The 17,908-nt window shown below is 44.8% G+C and overlaps 1 protein-coding gene across 1 annotated transcript; it reads left to right on the top strand.

Moving 5' to 3' along the window:
* The first annotated feature begins 416 nt into the window (after positions 1–416).
* Positions 417–9,460, top strand: PRPH2 (peripherin 2). Its single transcript, XM_059469308.1, has 3 exons — positions 417–997; positions 3,771–4,017; positions 9,224–9,460. The coding sequence occupies exons 1-3, from the start codon at positions 417–419 to the stop codon at positions 9,458–9,460; spliced, it is 1,065 nt and encodes a 354-aa protein (XP_059325291.1).
* Positions 9,461–17,908: the final 8,448 nt, after the last annotated feature.

The following is a 17,908-nucleotide window of genomic DNA, read 5'->3' as shown; positions in this document are numbered from 1 at the left end:
GCACAAATCTACTAAATAGTAAAATGAGGGATTACTTCCACTCATCTGTTGACAGACATTTCTCCAAATTGGATCAAATGATTAAAGGTATTAGAATGACGTCTTGCAGATCCAGATCAAATCATTTGAAACCTTGAGAGTGTTTCTCCTTTGCTTGGAAGAAACCACCAGAAATAGGTGTAGGTGCTAATTGCCCATTATTCTCACTAATGTGAAATTGTTAATTGGGACCTTTAAATATTTTACTCACTTGAATCCTAACCAGAGGTCTTCAAGATGGAAGGACTGTGCAGCGGCTTGCTTCCCGACGTGCCCTTCGGGATCTCTTCCGACGCCTGAATGGTTCTTCCTCGAGTTGCTTACGCTGAGAAGAGGGGTCCAGGCTGTGAAGTCTTCCAACATCTCCCACTACAAAGATGGCACTGCTGAAAGTCAAATTCAATCAGAAGAAACGGGTAAAGCTAGCGCAGGGACTATGGCTCATGAACTGGTTTTCGGTGTTTGCTGGAATCCTTGTTTTTAGCATGGGATTGTTCCTCAAAATTGAGCTCCGGAAGCGAAGCGAGGTGATGGACAATTCTGAAAGCCACTTTGTGCCCAATTCTTTGATATTGATGGGTATATTATCCTGCGCCTTCAATGGTTTTGCTGGAAAAATTTGTTACGACTCTCTGGATCCCGCTAAATTTGCCAAGTGGAAGCCTTTGCTGAAACCTTACCTGGCTCTGTGCTGCGTCTTTAACATGCTCCTTTTCTTCGTGGCTCTGATTTGCTTTCTCATGCGGGGCTCCCTGGAGAGCACGCTGGCCCAGGGGCTGAAGAACGGCATGAAGTTCTACCGGGACACGGACACCCCCGGGAGGTGCTTCATGAAGAAGACCATCGACATGCTCCAGATCGAGTTCAAGTGCTGCGGCAACAACGGCTACAAAGATTGGTTCGAAATCCAGTGGATCAGCAACAGATATCTGGACTTCAGCTCCAAAGAAGTGAAAGAGTAAGTGACTCGGTGGGGTTTGTGTCACGCAGTGTCCACGTTGGTCGGTGCTGGCCTCGAGTGCCAACAGGCACTGGCTGGAAGGGGGTCTGTGTAAAATGGGGTCTTGTGTAATAAATCGTCCCAAATGACAGCTGGATTGCTTCCTCCCCTGACAAATTCCTCCAAAGTCGTCCATAACATAAAATAAAAAGTACCAAACTACAGTTCCCACTCTTACTCAGACAGGCTAAATAGTTTTTACTGTCTTCTACTGCTTTATAAACCCATTACCTTGAGCCAGACTCCCAAAATCAACAGGAAAGTAGCAGAACTTTACTGATCCTTAAGCAGACAATGTGATTGATTAATTTCCTAAAAAAAGAATTCCCTGGAGATATACTGTTGATACCACTTTTAAAACTCCGCTCAGATATTGGCAGCTAATCATGGATGGAAATAAATAGAGGCAAAAACACTTTGCCAATAACTCTTGTCTTTTAGATCCTTAAGATTTAGAATTTTATTTTTGTATTCACTCAATGGACTGCTTCAGTGCTGTGATAATACCAAGCATCAATTGATGTTCTTAGCTTTACAAAGTGGCCCTTGTAGCCATATGTATTTTAAGTTCTGTCCTGTGCCTAATTTTTTGAAACCTCACATGAAAGCAGAACTAGTTTATTGTTTCTGTACAAACCAGATCAGGTTGTTGACCAGAAACACCTTAATGGCTTTGATGTCAGTGCCCAAAGAGGCAGTAATCCTAAAATCAGGTTAGGTGCAGTAAGCTCAAGCAGAAAATAAGCATGAGAACAAAATGAACTTTTGAAATTAAAAAGTAGCATTAGGCATAAATACCCACAACCTTTTAAAAAATTATGCACCAGGGAAAGAAATGGTTATTCCAGGTTCTTTGGGAACATCATTCGTCAACATTTATGCTCTGTGGTTGCATAATGGGTCCTGTAAACTGGAAGCAATCTGCCTTTTAAATATACTGCCTGTATTAAAAATGTCTGAAGTAATTTTGAAAAAAAGCTTTGTGTATCTCTTGGGATCTCTTGAGATCCCTGCCCGACTGTGTAAATGGTATTTATCTCGTGTGTGTCTCTCTGTGTGTTCCTTTGACTTGTTGGGTGGTCTGGTTGTTTTTGCAGTTCTGAATGAGGACTTTTTTTAGTGAAAACTGTTACAGATTTAACCCGTTGCACTGCAGGGTGTTATAACAAATACATTCACTATTGGATAAGGGGATGTTCCCGTTGCAAAGGTATGCCCGTGGGTATAAATAACTACTTGAAAAAACTTCGCCAGCATTATATGGAGATTTGAGAGCTGTAGCTTAATCCAGCAGCAGTGGAAGGGCAAGGCACAGGGGGAAAACGGGGTTATACTGTCCTTAATAACTCATGCCTTGTTTGGGACTGAGACTCAAGGTAATTTCTCTGTACTACTGAGGTGGGAACTAGGGCATTAAAAATCTACAAATGGGTTTTAGTGAGTTCAAGGTTTGTCCTGTGTGGTGGTGCACAATCTCTGCTCCCATTCCTGGTGGGATAGTCTGGCCCCTTTGAAGCCAATAGTAAAGTTCTCCGTAGTTCCAAGGAAGGTGGGAGTCTGTCCCTCACAGTGGGATTTTTATATTATTTGTAGAGCAAAGGCCTGATCCAATATCCAATCTCTCTGAAACTGGTGGAGCATTTACACATGAATGGGAATTAGATCCAATCCAGAGCACACTTTACATTTAGAGAGAAAACCTCAGCTGCATTTGCTCTTTAGATATATTTAGGTCATGATTGCAAAGTGGAATTTCCCTTCACCAGGTTGTTGGAATCACTTCTCTCTCTATGACACAATTTAAAAATATCCATATAGAAAGCTACAAGGGAGACTCAGATTTTTTTTCGCCTCTCTACACCACTGGGACTCTCCATTCTGTGATTTTCTAAGCAAAATGGCCTGTTTTAAAACTGAAGTCCTTTTATTATAGTCTTTCTGCAGAGTCAGTGGAACTATTTGCTTTCCAAGTTATCTTGCAACTAAACATCTCCTAAGACACCAGGCCAAATGACTGTTAACAGAGAACAACCAGAGTGTCAGATGAACAATAGCTGGGGGAGCTCCTGCAAGGACTTTGGAAATTTTGAAATTTTGCAACATCCTGTTGCTGAAGCACATTTCATGTTTTCAATACTGGCTACCTTCCCACACCAAGAATAAATGCACAACCCCTCCTTGGAGATATTATCATCAAAAAGAAGCTATTACGTTTGCTGGATCAATAGATATAGTGGGTTCCAAGGCTGCTCTGGGTTCTTTTCCAAGCTCAGGTCAGCTCCAGCACCTCTCTTCCATCCTAACTATGCCGTGATTGCTCTTTTCTGACTGCTCTTCCTGAGTTCTCTCACCATTCACTTTTGTTAAAAATTAATTTCTTTGAAGAAGTGACCCAAGGGCGTGCATTTCCACCAGGAGGAGTTAATTACAGACTCAGTGTAGCCTTGACATAGAAAAGGAGAGAAAGGACAGAGAGAGAGAGGACACCCTGGACAAACACCGCTACGTGAACAGGGGAACACAGAGAAAAGGCATGGTGGAAAATCCTCCTTGCCTTTGCTTTCTGTCCTTGTGCAGATTTGCTCCTGGATATCTTTCTCTGTGTGTCTGTGTGTGTGTGTGTGTGTGTGTGTGTCTGTGTGTATGTCTGTGTGTCTGTGTGTGTGTGTGTGTCTGTGTGTATGTCCGTGTCTGTGTGTGCACTCACGCTCCCTTCTGCCCTTGCCCGTAGCCGGATCAAAAGCAACGTGGACGGGCGGTACCTGGTGGACGGAGTCCCCTTCAGCTGCTGCAACCCCAGCTCCCCCAGGCCCTGCATCCAGTACCAGGTCACCAACAACTCTGCCCACTACAGCTACGACTACCAGACCGAGGAGCTGAACCTGTGGCGCCGCGGCTGCCGGGAAGCGCTGCTCAGCTACTACAGCAGCATGATGAGCTCCATGGGCGCCGTCATCCTCCTCGTCTGGCTCTTCGAGGTACCCCTTCCCCTCACACACACACTGCAGTCAAGTGCCAGCCCTGCAGGAGCAGGGGGGTTTTCTGAGTGAAAATCAAATCTGGTTAAAATAAATTTCCCCGTTGTTTGGCTGAGAAAATATCTGATAGCTGAGTAAGGGCTGAAAGGTGCCAGGCTAGAAACAGAGGTGGAGAGGGTGTGGGATCACAGACGCCTCTTAGCAGGGGCCAGAGCCTTGAGTATCCTACAGCAAAAGGTGAAAAGGGAGTGATCTTCTGTCCAAGGCAAGGTGCTGAGCAGGGAAGAGAGTGCAAGGGCTCTGCTGTCCAGATGCATTAATTTTACATGTGTCCCCATTTGTGGGGAACGAGGAATACAAAAAAGCAGCACGTCAGAAAGACGTGACAGTAATTAGAGGGACAGAAAATGCAGTTAAAGGGTTGACACCCTGAACAAAACAAGGCTTTAAGCCACACACAGTGGAAAGATTTCAAGGCAGCATGTGGATCTCCATCAGCTCCACCAAGGTATTTGATCAGAAAAAGTGGTTTAGGTGGAGCAAGTGGATTAAATTAATTTTATTCCACTTCCTAAAACACAATGCAAATGCAAACAGGTGCCAGCACTGCCCAGGGCAGGTGTCTGTGGGCACCAAAGTGCAGCTTGGCTGATAAAATACTGTTCATCCAATGCAATGAATCCCCTGCCTCTGGGAGATGGCCAGTTCTCCAGCCAGGGTGTTTAATCAACACTAATGCTTGGGGAGCGTGGGCTGGCACTGGCACGAGGGCTGGAACGTGAGGTGCTGGATGTGGAGATCAGGCAGGAGCTGCTGGTAAAAGGAAGGGTGCAGCTCCCTGGGGTGCAGCAGATCTTTTCCTATCCTTGGAATGGCTGCTGCAAATGGCATTGCCTATTTTAAATGATTCAGCTGCCTTTTAAAAAATTTAGATACATGCAAATTAAAAAAAGATGAATTACATTTTGATACAAGCACTGGCCTACAGCCTTCCAGGAATGAAGATGCTTTTTAGAAAATAAACACCTACCTAAATCTGTGAACTGAAAAAATATCATGAAGTTACTCCATGTTGCGTTGTTTTAAAAATAACTGCTCCAAACTGCAGAGAAATGTATTACCTCTTTGCACTGTTATTCTGCTAAGAAAAGAAAGAGAAGGTCTTTATTTTAGCCTAGATCCAAGTGCAGAGCTCTTGAAGAGAGGGGAATTTCAACTGTGTTCAAAAGTCTAAGAAATTCAAAAACTCAGGGGAAAAATGCACAAAAATACCAATGCCAGCTGCAGAAAATCATGACTAGGAACTTGTAACCCAGCTCTGCTAACTTGCAAGAGATTAATGACAGTGATATGTTAACATTAATAGCAGTGATAAAAATGCAGTATTTTATGCCTAACTCTTCAAAGTACACCTGGGTATTTTTTTCAGCCTGTGGCATAATGAGAAATAAGATCTTCTCTTCTTTTCCTTTTTCAAAATTGAAGGTGAGACTTTTTTTCAGGCAATCAGAGGACTTTTAGGGCAAAACTTGAAAGAAACAATACAATCCTGGGTCACAATAACTTGCCCTCCTGAGTATTTATTACTTGCACGATATTCTACCATAAAGGGACCAGATTTGGGTTTGAAATTCCCTGTGAAGGGAGGAAGCAAAGCACGAAACTGACATTAATTTAGTCTCCCTTGAAATATAACAACTTCCTTTAAATTCCAGTCAGGATAGGAAACAATTTTATGCTGAGTAGGAGGGCAGCAGCGGTTCCAGCTCCTGGCCAAGGTAAGTGTGGGTCTGAGCAGGGTGAGCCCAGAGGCAGAGCTTGTGCTGGCTCTGTGCTCCTCATTTCCACTTTGACTGAATTCTGGGAAGGCACAGAAAAGTGGAAAAGCAAAATCCTGGGTTGCTTTGCACCTGCAGCCACCATGGACTCAAACCAGGGGCTTCTCCAACCAAGCCCTTCTGGGGGTCATGGACAACTCTTCCAGCTGGGTTGCTGGAATTGAGGTGTGGGAAGGGGGAGAGAACACGGAGGGGAAATACTAATGACAGCTGTTATTCTGAGCTGTAGGAAAAGGTAACATGCCAAACAGGCACAGGGACCTCAGGGAGGGCCATTCTATTTCACCTCTCTATACTAGGCACAAGGAAGGATGAACCTGTATTTTGAAACATCCAAACTTCTGTTTGAAAAGAATGCTAATATCTAGAAGCTGCTCCTCCTAACAAAAGCTGTAGGCTTCCCATGTGTGACAATCAGTCATGAGGATGACAAAAAAAGATCACACCCTGCTCTGGCTAAGCCGCCTCAGGCTAAACCCTGGCAAGCAGATGGGCTTCGCTGCAGAAGGTCAACAAGAGCAAGCCTGGATGTCTTCTTGACCTGCCTCAGCCAGCAAAGGGGAGAAGAGGGGCTCAAGGGTGCCCTGAATAAGGCATTTCAAAAGGAATAGAGAGCTGAGGCTGGTTCCTGAGATACTCCAGGTCTTCCACTTGTGCAAACATGTGGATATCAATAAGTCACAGCTGCCACAGCAGCCACGACCCTGGGATTCACCTCCCTTGTGCTCCCACCAGACCAGACCCAGGCTGAGCTCCAGGAGAGCACTGAGACATTCACAGGAGCATGTTGCATGTTCTGTGTTGGAGAGCAACCTCTCTGATGCACTAACAGTAGGAGTGAACCCTGGAGATCTCCCAAACCAGCCCACAGCCAGCAGGGGCCCTCCAGAAGGACACAGTTTGCTCTGTTGGCCCAGCTGGAGAGACTGAGCGTGCTGAGGTGCGGGGGATCCACCAGCCCAGCCCTGCAGCCCTGGAGAAACACTGTGGCCATGTTCTTTCTGGCACTTTAAAGCTGCTGTAAAGTGACAAGAATTTCCATCATCCCTCAGCAGGACTGGCCTTGCTCTGGGGCTCTGACCCCGCAGCCTTCTGTGCTGGGTTGTGGTTAAGCTCAAGCCTACAACTCACAGGCTGGGTAAGGCTGCAGGTTTAGCTGTGGGAAGAAGGATCACATTCCTCAGCCTGCTGGCAATTATTCCTCTAATGCAGCCAAGGATCCCATTTTCCCACTCTGCCACAAGGGCACATTGTTGGCTCAGAGACAGCTTGGTGCCACCCAGAGCCCCAGGGCCCTTTGCTGCCAAGCTGCTGTCAGCCAGTCACCCCCAGCACATACTGGTGCCTGGGGTTATGCCTTCCCTGGTGCAAGACTTCAGATAAACTGGGGGTCCCAGACTCTCTGTGATCAAATAGGAGAGAGACTGATTTACCTGTCTCAAACTTCCTGGGCTCTCTTCTCATCTGGCAGAGAAGGCAGGCTCAGATCAGTGGGGGTAATAAGGAGACAGACATTTTGCATTGCTTTTAAGGAATCTCAGCTTCAGGGACTCAAAACCTTGCTTAGAAAGTTTTTTTTTCTCTCAGTCTTAAAGTGAGAGAAAATACACAAAACCTCTTCCAAGGACAGGTCAGATGCTCAGTGCTGGACAAGCACCTTCATTTTTAAAAGCATGATAATATTTAGTGACTTAGAGCCATCCAGGAAGCCAGTCCACCTACCAGGCTGTCAAATAGTGGCACTTGGCAAGTCAATCACAAAACAAAGCTCCTGCTGACATGCAGCAAGGCAACACAAGTAAAGAGCAACGTGGAGGCCATTTCCTGCACCCAGCTCTGTTAACCTGCACTTGCAACAGCCTTTGATTTCAAAGATATCAGCCCCATGAGTGAGAGCAGCAAAACTGAGACTCAGAGTGGAAGGAAGATGTCAAAGGCTTTAAATCCCAAGACTAACATGATGGGATTTGTCACTTGTCGTGACTTTTATAGAATACTGCTTTAACTGATTTAAGTCATCATATTATTGGCTAGATGAGACTATTTCAGACTCAGAGCCACTAGAAACTTCCTTAGTGACCAAAGTGTGGCTAGTCATACATTCCTGTGTTAAGCAGTATCAACATTTGCCCTTGGATATGGAAGCATTGGATGAAACTTGTTTGTTTGACCAATGCTTTTCCCTTTCTGATCTTGAGTGAAGGCAGAGAAATGCGAACATCTGCAAAGGCTGAGAGTAGACAAATGTAGCTTTAGTCTTCCAAGAATTTGGAGACACTGACCATATACAACTAGGGTGACCACAGCAGACAGGCTGATGGATGGTCCATGGAAGCACATGCCTGGGCAGTGCCTCAAGCCCAAAAGCCAGATGTGAATTCTGCCTCTGGCCTTGCCATGTGGCTGCATCCCTAACTCAAACCTGCCAGCCTCTTCAGCCATCAGGGCTGAGGAGGACCAAAGGAGCTCCTTGGGAAACTGGATAGTGTGACAGAGGCATTGTACTTCCCTTGGAGAACAAATCCTGTGAGGTCCTGACAGCAGTAGGTATTCTCCAACTGAGCTTTACCCAGCATGTGAAGGACCAAACCCATCTTACTGCTGCCCCATCCCAACCACCAGCCCTACCATGTCAGCAGGCTGCCTCTTCTGGGAGCTGCTCTTCTGTCCTTCTCTACTTCTCTCATCAATCACTTTCTTCACATGCACCACAGGGGAGAGGTCAGATTGTTGTGAACGGTGTTAGAAGGCAGGAGACTGGCTGAAACCACACTTTCTCTCTGGAGGCAGGTGCAGGGTGTTGCCAGTGTCAGCAGGGTTACACAGTGCAGTAGAAAAAGTCTCAGTCAGGGTTGCTGGGACTAGGTAATATTTAATCAGAAATATAAACTTTGTTTTAGGTGGAACCAGGGAGGGATCACCCACTCCCTTGGTTTCCTTATTTGCACATATACCTATATTAAAACAAAATCAGAATCTCTGAACCAGACAAACTAATAGCTCAAATCCTAACTCTGCTCCATTCTGCAGAGACGCTGATTCATTAATATCTCCTTGATCAGCTTAATATACTCACCAAGCATATTAAGGTCAATGCAAAGCCAAAATATTTAGCTAAAACTAAGTGGGTGGTGGCCAAGGACAGTGCTGCACATCCAAACTGCCTTGTGGACACCCCGTGCACAGCAGCCAGGGATGCATTAAAGCCTCCTGGGAAGGCACCAACACTGATGGGGCTTGTGGAGAGGCCCCTTGGGCACGTGGCCCCTGGGAGCAGCATTCCAGGGTGCCCAGGCAGGCACAGGGAGGGTGGGATGGAGTGTCCAGATCTGGCTGACGCTCTCTGCCTCTCCCGTTGCCCGGCACAGATGTCAGTGATGGTTGGCCTGCGCCTGCTGCACACCTCCCTGGAGAGCATTGCCAATCCTGAAGACCCTGAATGTGAGAGTGAAGGGTGGATCCTGGAGAACAGCCTGAAGGACACTTTCAAATCTGCGTTGGAGAACTTGAAAAAGCTGGGTAAGTTCAACCAGGTGGAAGCAGGAGCCGAAGGGGCCGAAGGAGAGGAAGGCGGGAAGACGCCAGCCATCACAACAGTCAGCTGAGCTGCTTGCTGAGGTGGACTTTTTCTCAGAGAAAAATAACAAAAACTGAGAATTGTGAATATATCTACATTTGAAAAGCTATGTATCAACCACCAGAATACACATTTCTACGCACATTCGCTTTTGTACACGGGAGCATACAACATAGTGCACCTTGGGATAAAACGCTTATCAACAATGTGAGTCCACCATATCCAGATCCTTTTGGGAATATGACCCCAACTAGGACTTGTAATATTCACATGTTCCCTTATCAGAGACAGTTAGTTTAAGAAAAAAAAAAAAAAAAAAAAAAAAGATTGCTGGCATCACATGGCAATCCATTCCATCTTATTTTGAAATTAAAAGTGGAATTGGAAAATTTAATCTTTTTTTTTTGCTCAAGTTGTTTCATCAGCATACTTTCTGTACTTCAGCTTTTAAGGACAAACAGATTGGGTTTCTGGAGAGTAACATGATAGAATTCAGAGAGAGAAGAATTTCCAGAATTGTATATAACTTAGTATACAGGTATTTTGACAAACCTCTCATATGTGATTTTTGTTAACGTGCTAAGCAATGGTATTTTCTGCTGTATTTTTAAGACGTACATAGAACAAGATGCAAAATTATGCTGAAAGTTTGTGTTCTAAGCAAAAATTGTAATTTAATGAAGCAGCCAAGCATCATAAAAACAACATTCAGGTAAGACTGAGGGGGGTTATTTCTCAGGGGTTTTTGCAGGCTGTATATCTTGAATGTATGTGTTGTAGACTTATGCTTCACCTTGTATTTAAATTCTTTGCAGAAGCTTAGAAGATTCATCTTTTAGTGGGTGGAATCCAGGCTATGAGCATGTGCCAGTTATGGTTACTCTGGACATTTTACAAAGTATGTAATCTCATAACTTGCTCCAGAGTATTCAAGCCCAACTATTTTTAAGGCAAGAAAAAGACAAACCCAAATCCAGACCCAAATCCAGGCCAGTTAGAACTCACACTTTAAATGTTTTCCAGGGGCCTAGAAAGTGGACACCATTCATCCACAAGTACATCAAGCCTCACCCTTTCAGACCAGGGAAAACTGAGTTTAAATCAGTCCCCAATGTGAAAATTTTACTTTATCAGTGATGGAGTACTTTAAATCAAAGGGAAGGCACATTTTGCATATGCTGCATCTCTCCAAACATAATGTCATAGCTGGAGGATCCTGTTCTCAAGTTGGAATAAAACATGGAAAGAGTTTGCTGTGGCATACAGCCTCTAATAAGGGAACAGAGCATCATCTTGAGTTTATTTTGCAGATAATTGCAGCTAAAGGGAAGGAAACTCTAGAGAACAAGCCCCAGCCCCCTGCACCAAGGATTGCAGCCCCTTCAGTCCCTCCCTGCAAGCCAGGCACCACACTTTGACCCTGGCTGTGCAAAGCCTCTGCTTCTCAGGGTGTACCAGGGAGAGGTTTCTCGGTGGGTCCCTTCTCCCTGGCTGGTGGCCAGCCCTCAAAGGGAGCAGTGTCTGCAGCTGTGTCACCACTGCACAGCCCCCTGGCTTTCATTCTTAATCACTTGTGCACTTGCCCCAGCAGCACTCAGCTCCTCCAGCTCCTGCCCCAATTCCCTCTAGGATGGACAGATAGTTCAAGGCAGGACAAGTGGGATGTGTCCGTGCATCACGCCATAGTTTCCATCTCAGTGCCCAGGCTGTTTCAGGCCACCTCTACACAAGGCTTGATTTGACAGGTGTCTGTGGTGCCCTTTCACCTTCTCAAAGCTGGTCAAAGCTTTCAACTTTAGTTGTGGTCATGAATTTAGTTACAATAATGAATTAAAAAGTCACTCTCCTGTGCGTAAGACTAGGACAAGGGCACTGACAAAAGGCCAACTTGCTACTCACCACAGCCTATCGTCTCTTGCTCTGCTGAGGGACAGAACTGCACCAGCCAGAACAGCTCCTCCCTGCTCAGCAGGACATCACTGGGGCCAGCTGCCCTCTCAGCTGGCCATTAGAGAAGAGCAGGATTGTGCATGGCACACAGTGTGGCCACATGTACCAGAGAAGAGCTTTTCAGAGGAGTCACATGTGGATAGGAGCTGCGATACAAGGATTAATTACAGTCTCTCCTTGGGAGGCTTCAGCGAGCTGTGATCTATACCAGTTATTTGACTAGACTGACTTTTCAAAGAGATCTAGATTTATTGCTGCCCTAGAAATCTGGCTTAGGTCACTAATTTAGACAGGACTCTCCAATTATTCGTGGTCTCTGTTTTTTATCAGATTATTGGTAAAGCAACATAACAAATTTTCAAGCCATTCTTTCAATGCCACACTGGAGAAGCCAGTTCCCAGAGCAATGGTATCAGGCAGGTAAAGAGACCATCTGAGACAGGTTTATGAAGAACAGTACTGGAACCAGGGAACAAAGAGTACATGGGCTAATGCTGTCTAAAATAAAGCCTCCTGGTTGATGAAGATCTTTGTGAATCTTATGATTACCACAAGATTGTAATATGACTGCTTTGTACAATATTACATGTAATATATCACTTGTCCAATCTTACACATACTTTCTTGTGATACTGCAAATGCTGTTCTAGATAAAGATATTTATGCTGACTGCAAATGTAAATTTAGGTATTAAAATGTTACTGCAAGTAAAGATCTCTTTAAAGAAAATGTTTAAATATATACGATTTAATACAGATTTCTTTAATTTGCATTACTGTTGACTTTTTCCTTCTGATTTCATTTTTTGGATCTGTTTTACATGTTCCTATATGTGGGAAGGTTTTCCCCACCTCTATATAATGCTCTGAGAGAAAGCAAACCTTCCTCTTTTCACAGCTAAGCTCAGGATGTGCAGGCAGACCCCTAAATCACCGGTCTCCTACTAGAAACAAAATTTGCTGTGCTATTTTAATAGCATCCTCTTGTAGTAGACAGGAATTAGAACATCTTCACAGCCCTGAACGTGATGTTCTGGTCATGCTGAACCAGTGAAACCACTGGCATCCTCAGGGTCTTTGACAATCAGCTGGGTTTATAACCCCTTTTTCTCCCCGGTTAAATCTAACTTGCAATGGACATTCAAAAGAACATTGTTCTTATTTTAAATTTAAGTCTAAAGCTCACAAAGTCAAATCTCCCTGCAGCAATCCGACGACTTCCAGAGCCGTGCCCTGATTTTCAAACTAATAAACTTCAGAAGGATGTGAACTTAATTCATGCAAACCAGGCCACTTCTTTTTAGGTACCTCCATATGGATTAGCAGCTTAAACCCAAGTACCCAGACCTCAGAATCAGCCCAAGGCCTTGAAGCGTCAACTCTGAACAAATACCACTTTTAAAAGAATGACAAAATGTACATTATTTTACCAATGACATTTATTTGAAGGGACACAGAACATTGACTAAAGTGCTTTAAAGGAGGAAATATAAACAGCTTCCTTAAAGCTATTAGTTCCTAAGTAGCCTTAATACAATTGATAAGATTAACCTCCATGCATTACATGGGCTTGGGCATTTGGTAATACCACACAAACACAAGTGTGCAGCTTAGCAAAGAGCATGGGAATGCTATATCGGGCTCACAGGCACCATGGGCCTCCTGGCTGATGGGCTGGGAAGATTTTCAAGGCTGATATAAAGAAAACAAAGCAAAACAGTTCCTGATTTACACCCAACTTGCTTGTTTCGTGAAAGAAGCCAACGCTGTTCATAGCATAATCAATGGAAAAAGGGGACGGATCACAAATGCTTATTTAAAAAAAAAAAAGAAAGAGCATTATTAGAGATTAGTTAATTAAGAGATAAGGCCAGAAAAATAGAATGGAGCCATGTGATAACAGCCCCTTGTGGGGAAGGCATAGGCTTAGGCTAATTTATTTCTGGCAACAGCAATGCAGCTATCTCAAATCTGAAGTCATGTTTATGTGGACCCTTTTCTGATTTATATCAGATGTATAGTGTTCAGTGACTGACTGAAACACTGAAGTAGTAAAACACCTCTCTCAAAACACCTGCATTTGCTGCTCCCATGTCATTTCACAGGTATTTCTGAATCCAAAGCACAGTTGTGAGGTGGGACAGCTGGAGGAAATCCTGGTCTGGAGCTCAGCTTTGCAGACTCTCCGTCACAGTCTCTGCAGCACCCTGCCCTGGGGGATACCCCTTTTTACAGTTCCTCCCTAACACTTGGGAGGGTTCCACAGAGGAAGGCTGAGCAGGATTCCCACCTCCTATCCTCCCATCCCATCAGCTCCCCATGAAGCACATGCAAACAACTACTCCAGCCAGATTGTTTGTTGCCCATAAACCACGAGGAAGTACATGTCCAGTTTGTTCTCACAGGTCTCCAGAGCAAAGGGTGGTGCAGGAATCAGAGAAACCAGTCCAACAGTGAAACCAGGACCAAAGGGCAGGTCTGCAGCCTGCCACCAGACTGATGCACACTTCCTGCGCCAGGCAGCCAAGCACCACATCCCCAGGCAAAACAGGGTCAAGCATTGCAAAGCAGAAGTGAGGAGACTTGGGCATGTGGAACTTGGAAAGGCACAACTGCAGCTGGACGGTGATGAAAGAAAGAGAGCAAAGCACTAAATCTCAGGCACACGATTCCCCACACTGACTCCCTTGGTAATAGGGTGAAAATGTTTAGTTCTTGGAAAAAAAACCCCACAGAAGTCACTTGAAGTCTGTGATGATGCAGAATTTAACAGCAGCACCAAAGACATGCTGTCCTTCCCAGCTGGAGATGCACAGAGCCCTCGCTCCAGCCAGGCAGCACTGTCAGGATACTCAGGCTGGCAGGAGACTCTGGCTGTGTTCATCAGTTTCAGGGCACACACAGTCCCCAAACACAAAGTTTTCCTCTTACAAATCACCTCCTGCCTTCCCAGCCACCCAAATAACCTGTCCAGAGGTGGCACAGCTCTGCCTTAGACAGATGGCTGTGAGTTTTCCCATTTACACACATGTGTTTTCTCCAGCACAAATAATAAGCTAAGGTTAAAAATTACAAAAACACAGTGGGGACATATCAACAAGGACAAGGTGAATTCATAACTTTGTATGAATGAATCTTTCATTAATGACATAAATTAATCAAGAGCATAAGTAAAATTGATTCTGTAATGTTGCTGTTGGCATATTTTAAGTAAATTCTGACAGCATTTCTTGTTTTCACCCCAGAATGTTAAATGTAATTAGGAATTAAAATTTAAATTTATTCTCTACTTCTCTAAGTTGCTTTTAAAAATTATTTTAGAATATTTTAGATTATTTTTGAGATTAGGTAATATTAGAAATGGATCAAATACATTTCAGGAAACATTTTATTCGGGGAAAAACTTGCAGTGGTATGTTTATAGATTTCAAACAATTACTACTGCACCATATCCCTGACTCCAGTGGAGAAAACAACTTTCTGTCCCCTCCCTCCCTCTTTGCAAGGTGGCACTCGAGCAGGAGTGCTGCTTACACAGGTAGACATTCCCAGTGCCACACATCCTCCTCAAACACCTCTCAGCCAGGTCCAGGTCTCTGCCACTGGTGAAGACTTACAAGTAGATCCCAAGTCACTGAGAGCAGGATTCAACCCCTTCCTTGCCCCACCACAACCACTGCTGCTGCAGCCCTGGAAGCCACGTGCACCCCAGCAGCCATGCCTGGAGCAGGGTGAGCACCCTGAGCTCCGGCTGTGCTCCCGCTGTGCTCCAGGGCAGTGAAGCACCCACATGTGGTCTTGGGTTTGCTGTCCTAAATGGATGTGACACCTTTCGATGCCTGGACACCAGCTCTTCCACATCTGCCCAATGATTTGAAATGCTGCCCACACAGAAATGTTTGTCTCACACATGTTGGCATTAGAAGCAGTTACCCCCAGCCTCCCAGTTAAACACTGTACTACTGCATGCTCCAAGGGACACACATGTTGCTAGTGTAGAGCATTTACCACTCCATTAAAAAAAAACCAACTCAAAATTCCTTGTTTTCAGCTCCATCCTGTTCAAGCTGACAGACTGGATCTTAAAGACTGCATTACAAAGTAGTACACAGAAAAAAATCCCACAAAGTTCTTTGTTCAGAGTTCATGCCATGCTCCAAGCTTTTAGCTATTAGAGCACTTTATGAATTACCAAAACCTGACCTGGAAGGAATTATTACACACAGAATGAGATGCCTGACTAGCTCAACAGCATTAAGTAGATGCTTAGCAATTACTGCAGATTTTTTTTCTTCTTCAAGTGTATTTGGTGCTAAATTGCATGTTAATTCCAAGATTCTGATACAATCACTGCAAAAATACTCCAAGGCTTCTTGGAGCTTGACGGGGAGCAAAGAGCACCTTCCTAATGCAGGCATCTGTAGTTAGAGGACACCAGTGAATTACATCAGTGAACACATTGCTGATCCCCTCGCCCTCGTTATTTTTACATAATCTTCTCTCCTATTCATTAACACACTTTACCATCCTCCACACTTAGGAGTACTGCAAGTACAGAAATACATTTCACATGTTGTTCCTCAAATACATGGTTGATTTCAAATCAACACTCAGGTTTTACAAGTCACTAAAATATTCCGCAGTGGTCTGCACAGACACCATCCCTAACCTGAGCTCAGCTGTCCCACCCTGCCCAGGGCTCTCTACCCAGTCTGGCTTCCCTTCCAGGATCCCACGCAAAGGACAAGCTGGAAAACTTACCACCTCCAAGCTCACGCTGTCTGAAAAGAGACTGTGAAAATATATATTCACAAACTGATGAAAAAGTAACATTTAATCATTGCTGTCATGGAGACGAAGATCAGTACTTGCCATTTCGTAGCTCCTACACCTGGCGCACTGCGAAACTCCTCATACTCTCCCTCTTCTTTTCTCCTCCAAGAGAGGAGTGCTTGACAAATCTCTCCATCAAAGATGCAAGATTTGGGCATCTAATGTTTGCATGCCAGGAGAGGGGGAAAGGTGGCAGAAGAGCAGGAAAAAAAAAAGAGGATGAATATGCAAAAGACTCAAGATAAAAATATGCAAAGCAGTTTTTATCTGTGGAACAAAGATTTGTAGAAGAAATGTTAAAACTGCCACGAATGAAGTATGAATAGAAACGTACATGTATGAAACAGCAGAAGAAATAACTGAGCAAGCCTTTAAAGAGCAGCATGTATGGATAATCAAGGGATGTGACTGACAGCAATAAAGTGGGAAGATGCTGAGAAATGTGTTGTTTCCACCCAGCCCAGGAAGCCTGAGCTCCAAATGGCCGTGGTACAGTCGCCTTCTCAGCAGCAGACCCGTGCTTTGGCAACGAGAGGGAGAGTGTGTGCTGTGTGCCATTCCTCTTCACAGTATTATGTACCAGCCAAGGCACCCCAAACAGGAAAAGACAACAGGCAGCCTTACTTGAGATTTAGGACAGGTGAAGCAGGATACTGAGGCAAAACACAGTCCCACAGGTCCTGCTGAATCCCAAAGGATATAAAAGACATTTCCAAAAGCCTGTCCTCTGTAGCACCTTGCTCCTGTCCTCTGTAGCACCCAGTCCTGGCCAGACTGCTTGGACACACACACCCCTTGGTGTGGGTGGTGTGTGGGGGTGGCTACAGTGCACTTCAACAAGAGAAATCACCATGCCCTTCCATAGTGTCTCAAGCTGAAGTGAGAGGATGTTTTAGTACTGAGCTTTCATAAATAAATACAACATAAATGTACTTCTCGGGGCCCGCTGGTGACAAGGGGCACTGAGCAGCATCAAAACACTCCCAACATGAGCAGAGGGGTACAAGGCATGCCCAATGTGTGGTAATCACAGGGCTCTGCTTGGTAAAACCTGAACTATTTTACTGCAGCTTGTATTCCTCTACCATCCTGTACCACATTTAACTAACACACATTGACTACTATAGGTGACAAACAGCATTATCAATAAAACTAGCTCAATGCTGTTACACAAAAGTCACACCTGAATTAGCCATTAGAGAGCTGATTCTCCCAGAACAGAACCAGGAATCGCTATCTCTCCTGACCCTTAGCCTTGGAATAAAATGGAAAATTAAAGCCCTTCTTCCTTACTGGAAAAAGCTGTTTAACTGTTTGAAAAGCACACCTCTGTGGGACTTTCAGTCAGGCTATTGAGAGTTTTCTAGTGGAATAATTTCCAGAACCTGGTCTGAGGAAAAGCACTGACAGATGGAGAGCCTCGGCCAAGATTGGGACCCCCAAGTTCTTCCCTGTCCCTGACCCAATAGCTCAAACTTCCCCTACAGCAGTATCCCCAGACTCCATGGGCACTGTTGGCTGGCAGCAAGGAGAGGCAGGGAGGTTCCAGCTCCTCCTGGCCATGCTCCAAGCTCCAGAGCTGCCTGTGGTGTGTGCTCTCCCAGCAGTCCCAGCAGCCAAGCAGGCAAGTTGTTTTATGTGGTTATCCCAGGCTTACAGTGAAACCAAACCAACAAATGACACTCCCTCAGGGT

This window comes from Ammospiza nelsoni, chromosome 3 (assembly GCF_027579445.1).
Source record: "Ammospiza nelsoni isolate bAmmNel1 chromosome 3, bAmmNel1.pri, whole genome shotgun sequence".
Classification (NCBI taxonomy): Eukaryota; Metazoa; Chordata; class Aves; order Passeriformes; family Passerellidae; genus Ammospiza; species Ammospiza nelsoni.
The sequence above is the reverse complement of the archived record's forward strand: the minus strand, read 5'-3'. Positions and strand labels throughout refer to the sequence as shown.